Source organism: Penaeus japonicus, unplaced genomic scaffold (genome assembly GCF_977035675.1).
Source record: "Penaeus japonicus unplaced genomic scaffold, GWHDUDI00000001_assembly GWHDUDI00000002, whole genome shotgun sequence".
Classification (NCBI taxonomy): Eukaryota; Metazoa; Arthropoda; class Malacostraca; order Decapoda; family Penaeidae; genus Penaeus; species Penaeus japonicus.
In genome coordinates, this window is record NW_028234404.1 from 16,954,420 (window position 1) to 16,961,919 (window position 7,500).

At 37.9% G+C, this 7,500-nt stretch overlaps 1 protein-coding gene across 1 annotated transcript in view; it reads right to left on the reverse strand.

The window, feature by feature from the left end:
* Positions 1-7,500, reverse strand: part of Mat89Ba (nucleolar protein 6 Mat89Ba) — a 16,469-nt gene that overhangs the window by 7,947 nt on the left and 1,022 nt on the right. Inside the window, exons 3-14 of the mRNA XM_086548114.1 lie at positions 7,315-7,431; positions 6,755-6,937; positions 6,279-6,437; positions 5,881-6,022; positions 4,916-5,079; positions 4,601-4,721; positions 4,303-4,463; positions 3,935-4,056; positions 2,943-3,216; positions 1,736-2,004; positions 1,201-1,378; positions 854-932 (exon numbers count right to left, since the gene is read on the reverse strand). Of these exons, the coding sequence (XP_086404240.1) occupies positions 854-932; positions 1,201-1,378; positions 1,736-2,004; positions 2,943-3,216; positions 3,935-4,056; positions 4,303-4,463; positions 4,601-4,721; positions 4,916-5,079; positions 5,881-6,022; positions 6,279-6,437; positions 6,755-6,937; positions 7,315-7,431 (1,969 nt within the window). The remainder of the gene's footprint in view (positions 1-853; positions 933-1,200; positions 1,379-1,735; positions 2,005-2,942; positions 3,217-3,934; positions 4,057-4,302; positions 4,464-4,600; positions 4,722-4,915; positions 5,080-5,880; positions 6,023-6,278; positions 6,438-6,754; positions 6,938-7,314; positions 7,432-7,500) is intronic.

A 7,500-nucleotide genomic window follows, 5' to 3' on the forward strand; every position in this document is an offset into this window, starting at 1 on the left:
TGTCAATCATTACAGAGAGAAGTTATAATAAGGTTGTTCATATATCACTGTTTGTGCTTCTGCTTCTGTGACATAAGAGTAAAATAGTCAATGAAATTGTGACACATCACTCGCCTATTGGCTGAAGTGATACAGTATTCTTCATGAGAAAAAGCTTGAGCTGTCCTTCCTTTTGCTATAGAAGTATTTGCTGCATATAAAAAATTAATTTTTGTCAATTCATTACATAATAATCTGTATCTGAACCTAGGTGTGGTTGGTGTTATATCCATATTACTACAAAACTAAACAGAGAGTATGACCAAGCCAAAGCATTGCAAATCATTCACTGCATAATAGATTAAATAGTTCAAGGTCAACAACTGAAAACTAAATGTTAAGTCATTTAAACTGTTTTCATGATAAGTTATATAAACATACAAAGTATATATTCACTACCAAAAACTGATAAGAAATGAAGACAAAAAAACATATTAACCCATTGCTGACGGGGCGCCTAAAACTTAACTGGTCGTCAAGGCAGGCGGTCTATGACACTAAAAATTAGAGGGATGGGGAAAGGGTTTTCTCCACCCCTTCCAGGTAGCACAGACTAGCCCAAACAATATTTTTCCATAAATCCATCATAAAATGTGAATTTAGGCTGACTTTGGAACCCTGTAGCCCTAGAGCTAGCGTCGTTACAGCCATAATACTTCATCACTGTGTGCACACTTCAACTGTGAGCAGATCCCGATGTTGCGTCATGTACACATTGACACCTGTCTCTTAGGCCTAACTGGTGCCAACATGCAAGTCATGACACCCGTACGCAATGGGTTAATACTTCAGTATTCAAAAAAATCATCCTTACCATTTATAGCAAAGGTAAAAGGTGGACAATCTCCCATTTCGTGACGTAATTCCATATGGTCTTCCTTGACAATAACTTTCTGTAGGATGACCAAATCAAATCAAATTAGAAAAGCAGCATTTCACTGGAAAATCATTTAAGAACATCATAGAAAAAAAGATGGAAATATTCTTATAATCAAACCTCAGAAATCACTTCCTAAAAAATGAACTTGGATGCTTTATAGAAAATTCTAAATTGACAGGCAACTTTCTATGTATGTGTATATATGACAAAGTAATAAGGGTAAATAAAGACACTATGCATAACAGAGGCATTAGCGATAAAAACCTCTGCTACAGCCTTACCTCTGACTTATCCTTATTTTTTTCTCCCAAAGGTGGAAACACTCTTGCATGCCGACTGACTTCAGATGTTGAGTAGACTGTGGTGATCTTTAACGGCAATTCAAGTGATCGCAACTTCCGGGCAAAGCGGTCAAAGGCTTGGATGGCCAATGTTGTTACTTCTTCCCCTGTTCCATACCTATGGATGTACATGGGTAAGAGATGGAATTCTGACTTTGCTGTTACTGTGTTGGTTAGCAGTGCTAACATTTAACACAAGAATTATCATTCCATTAAAGTCTAAGGAGAATTTCAGGTCAATGAGCTAGGTACAGAGATATGGATAAATAATGAACTCAAAGAAAGGAAATAGCTTTCCAACAAACTCTTCTCTCTCTTCTAAATCAAATTAATACTTTCAAAATATTTTCTCTCTCAACTGACATGGCTGTAATAAGTAATAAGCTATACATTAAATCTATGCTTCTTATAAGCACTACACTTTCATCAAATACACGTAAACAACATCAAAACATAAAAAAAAAGTTGAACTCACTCGTTCTTCATCAAAGTATTAGGCATGTGCAACAGTTTTTCCATCTGGCCAGCTACATAGAGAACCTTCTTTCTCTGGATCCCAAAATGCAGTTGGAGCACCTGCTTGATCACGTCCCCTGGAATGAGGCGTCGTCGTGCGATTGGTTCCTTGGGGTCTGCCCACAGGATAGCTTCATGGAAACTACCATCCTGGAACCTCCTCAGTGTACTCTTCTTGCCCCAGAAAGTCTGGAATTCCTTGACCTCTGGAGAGTCTGCAGAAGGGCCCTAGGGGGTAGTGATGAATCATGTTTAGTAAGTGAAGAAGAGAGACATACATATATACACAGAGGTAGTTATATTTACAGATAGAAAAGAGTGTATGAGTGTGAGTGAGTGAGGAGTGTGTGTGTGAGTGAGTGAAGAGTGTGTGAGTGAGTGAGTGAGTGAGTGAGTGAGTGAGTGAGTGAGTGAGTAGGAGTGAGAGTGTGTGTGAGAGAGAGAGAGAGAGAGAGAGAGAGAGAGAGAGAGAGAGAGAGAGAGAGAGAGAGAGAGAGAGAGAGAGAGAGAGAGAGAGAGGGAGAGAGGGAGAGAGGGAGAGAGGGAGAGAGGGAGAGAGGGAGAGAGGGAGAGAGGGAGAGAGGGAGAGAGGGAGAGAGGGAGGGAGGGAGGGAGGGAGGGAGGGAGGGAGGGAGGGAGGGAGGGAGGGAGGGAGGGAGGGAGGGAGGGAGGGAGGGAGGGAGAGAGAGAGAGAGAGAGAGAGAGGGAGAGAGAGAGAGAGAGAGAGAGGGAGAGGGAGAGGGAGAGGGAGAGGGAGAAGGAGAGGGAGAATGAGAGAGAGAGAGAGAGAGAGAGAGAGAAAAAGAGAGAGAGAGAGAGAGAGAAAAAAAAGAGAAAGAGAGAGAAAGAGAGAGAGAGAAAGAGAGAAAGAGAGAAAGAGAGAGAGAGAGAGAGAGTGAGAGAGTGAGAGAGTGAGAGAGTGAGAGAGTGAGAGAGTGAGAGAGTGAGAGTGAGAGTGTGAGTGAGAGTGAGATTGAGAGTGAGAGTACAAGTACAAGTACAAGTACAAGTACAAGTACAAGTACAAGTAGAAGTACAGGTACAAGTACAAGTATCAATGAGACCATGGACAAATAAGCAATTAGATGATGGCCAAATGACATTATGCAGAACATGACTGTATATTTTTATAACAGCTGAACAAATTATCATACTAAAATAACCACCTTCGTCAGCAAAGCCAGAGCAGCAGTCGGATGCAGCACAAGACCGAAGTCCAGCACCCAAGTGGGATTTGGTTGCTTTCCGTCAAGGGGCCACGTCGGGGGTATTCTTCGCTGGGGTGCTAGCAGTGTCACCCGATCACTCAGGCCAAACTTCAGAGTCTTCAGAAGTGATGTCCAGACAGGACTACAGATGTCACCCATCCTGTCCAGTCTGCACCCTTGGGTTTTTGTCATTATCAAGTCGAATAATCGCTTCACGTCTGAGCCATTCAGCCTAAAATATAGTTCTCATGTATCAATTCTGAACAGAGTACACGTAAAAGTGAAGCAAAACAATAAATATAGAAGTATGGGTGAACAACATCTACAGCAAGAAAATTAAAGACACACATAATTAGTAGAAAAGTATCTAATAAAAGTAAATTACTATATGTAATATTCATATATGAATTTCTGTTAACATTCCCTAAGATATCAACCACTAACGACGGCACGTATATTTTACTAATGCCGCTCCCGCAGTCAAGATGACAAGCATGAGCAGCTTCACACCAAGAGATCTCTCCTGGCGGGATGCCAAGCTCAGCTTCTCTGAGCACTTTTCACCCACCAGATTCTACTGGGTGATAAGAGGAAGTTTTCCTAACTATTTAACATTTTTATATAAATCCAACTGCAATTTGTATATACAAACATACTATGTACAATGTTCCAGATTATATATCACTTCATCGGAATATCAAATCATGGTCTCTCCCCATACATACAGTGCCCTTGAGAGGCTCAATGCAGCCTAGCACCTGCAGAAATCTCTTGTCAGAACGCTACACAAGCTTGTCATCTTGCCAGCGGGAGAGGCATTAGGCAAATATACAATACATTGTGGGTGAGTTAAAGATAAATCTGAAACTGTTAAGTGAGGTCTTATTTTCAGTCAAAAGGAAAACCAGAGAAAACAGTCAAATAATCAAAGAAAAAAGAAAATCACTTACTGTACAGACACCAACTGATCACACATTTGGTGCAGATCAATTTTTCTGATAAATAGTGACTCAAAACTCTCTGTTGCTGAGGAATCCAAGATCTTCATTGCCAGCTCAGCTTCATGTTTTATCTGCAAATATATGAAACAATTTAGCAATTTGTTCATATGTTGGTGAAGAAAGCAACACTATCACATCAATGAACACCACTAAATGTTGGTTTCAACACCAGGATATATTATCATTATTGCTGTTATTACCATATCTCATCTGCTTTTAGCCACAAAAATGTATTTATGTCCATATATAAAGCAAAGCACCATTAAAAATAAAGTATTCATTGACTGTAGAATCTCCACAGACCCATGGAAACTCACCCTTAAAAAGTCTATGGATGACATGGCAGCAGTAAGATTTAACATGCCTGATGGGTCAACAAACACAACTTCATATATATTGTGGTAGCTTTCAAGGGGCACTGCATCCTCTGATGAGGTGGGCCCCATGCTAAAGCCCTCTTTGGTCCAGTCAGAAGTGCCTGTGAATTTATATATCAATATTAACAAAATGCTCTGAGAGGTTCCTATGCATGTCTAAAGCACTGGGTTATTCAGCCTGTACTCAGTATCTGCTTCAAGTTTCACTTTCAAAAGAAAAGAATAAGCTTAAACTTACTTATTGACAAAACAATATTGCGGTACACCTGGTAGGCTGACATTTGAGTGTTTATTTTTCTCTTACGGAGGAGGTGGATCACTAGGAGGGACACCATGTGACCAGACATGCACCCAATGCCCTGTAAGTATTAATCAATATTACATCATAAATAGATTTTTTTAAAACTGGTTCCTGTGATACAAACTCAAATTAGTCATCTTCATGTGAGTAATAACCATACCATAAAATAATACTTACAAAAATATTAATCAGAATTTTTATCAGAAAACAAAACAAAAAAATAAGAAAGAAAATTACAGCCATAGAACTTACCGTGTCGAGTTTTCGTTGTGCTAACCAAATCTTGATCAGCTTAATGCCCTGCGTTATGTTAGAATTCTGGCTTATGGATTCTTGCACTAACTGTGTATGTTCTTCCATTTTAATATCAATGCCACAAGCCCAGTTATAAAATGGACTCATGGGTGTTTCAGTACCTATTAGACAAAAAAAAAAGAGAGGAAAAGTCATCAAATTTCAGTATGAGGAAATTATATAATACTGCAAAACATCTGGTTTTATAACTGAGTGCTAATCAGGATTGTCTATAAAATTTAGTTATCACCAGTCAAGGGTAAGCATGTAAGTAATGTCTAAGGTTCTAGAATGACCGTAATTGTTCAATTCTTCCAATGGATCAGTTTGGCCACGTTGTTTAATACTGCTCTCCTTAACAGAGTTGGGGCTCAAATCCTTGTCAGAGGAGAGAGTTATATCTGTTCACTAATATAAAAGGTCTAGTCAAGATAAAAGAAATCTCAAGTGAAGATACAGTATTGACCAAACATCAACCATTTGACTACAAGTCAACAAAATGTGAGCCCAGGATTAGCAAAGAATCAAGGAGGACTCACTTGTCTGATATTTCTTTTCGGACAGAACTCATAAATAGTGAATTGAAAAATCTATCGCCCAACACTACCTTTAAGTTGGGCTTTTTGGTTAAAGGTTTGTGGAAAAAGAATGACTAGGTTATTGCAATGATGCCATATAGGTGTTATTGTACATAGGTGGTTTAAAAAATCATAAAGTCTGTCTACCAATATGAGTTAAAGTTTTGAAATAAGTTATAGAAATTGGTGATATGACTGCAACTTTTCTCATTTACTAAATCATTTAATTTCTATAAGATTAAATTCAATTAGCAATCCACAATGTGGATATAATAATTGCAGCTACTGATAAATAGCTGACCGGGTGTTGAAAATGCACGGCAACAGTAATACAAATGACCTTACCATCTACAAAGTCTTCTAAATACAATTTGGGGTGTATGTTGCCTCTTGTTGGAGCAAATCTAGCCATCCTAAAACTTTCTGATGACGGCACTGGAAACAGATTTACCTTCCACTTTTTGCCAAGTCCTCCTGCTGGTGTCACCTTACAAAAGGAAAAGGAATTTAACAAGAGACTTTTAGTTGAATGTCTGTAAATATGCAAATCATCTCGCATGACCTCTCTCATAATAGAATTGCCACAAAGCATCCACGAAGCATTAATAAAGTTCCAATATCAAAAACTTAGTTATTTGCCAAACATTCATCTTGGAAGAATCTTTTGAAAATGCAGTATCAACAAAATATTCAGCAAGTACTAATACAATTACACAAGAACGAGTTCAGAATTTCAAGTTTACCTGCAGTAAGGGCCTGCTCTCACAGCCTAGATGGGTTGTCCAAGATAACTCAGTGACTAATTCTGATTTTTCTCTGAGTTCCGCAGCCAACCATGATAGGTATCTGACACGCTTTACCAACCAGCGGCCATTTTGCCAGTCTTGAGCATGCACACAATCCTGTGTGAGGGGATAAGGCATTTATTTTTTCCTCTAGGGATAATTAACAAAATACATATGTGACTGATAAAACACAAGACAGAAAATCATGATAATAAATGTAACAATAAATTTTTAACAAGACTATTATAATTATTCAATACTACTAATAATAAAACTAATAATAATAATAATAGTAATAATATAAACAATAATATTGATACTACTACATATACAAATAGGAATAGTAATAAGAATATTCACTCAAAAGTATAAACCCACACCTAGTAAGTAACAAGACACATACATCACACAGAATGACACTTCATAAAACATACCCTTGGCAAGACTAGCATGACATCAACTGCTCTGTTTTGTGTCGTTGCTGTGTTGGAGAGGAAGGAACCTGTAAACTGCACGCTTTTTGGTGGCAAGAAGAGAAAGGTGCCACTGACTTTTGGTACGTCAGCTGGCATGGGGTTACGGATATTTTTCTCTTCCATCCAATCAGTACTCTCCAGCTGAAAGATTTGAAGATGTTTAGTGAGGAAAATCTTTTGCATTTCAACACTCAGTCTGTTCATTAACTTTGATTTTCTTTATTTCAGACATTTTTTCCCCATTTGTTTAATCTTTACCCAGGTTTACACTGAAAATAAGTACCACTATTGTATTATTAGTTTTAAAAAATAATTAATGAAGTTTTAAGAAATATATATATAAATCACAATAATATTTGTAAAAAGCATTCTTAATACAGTAAATAATATCCTTTTACCATCACAATTCTCGGTATTAAATAAACATTGCAAATGCATATACAAACCCTACTATGGGTTTCATTTCTGTAAAATAAATAAAGTGTTCTGACTATCAATCAAGTCAACAAAATACTCACTTTATAATTTTGTGAAGCTGGCAATGATTTGACGAAAGCTGAGAACTGGGCCATCCACTTCTCGAGTTGTTGGCTGTGTTTGGTTTTTATGCTGACTTCCCCTAGCACTTCCTCCATCTGTTCAAGACATGTAAATTAGACATAAATACTACACTAGCTTCATCTCAATTCTTCAGCTTCCTCTAT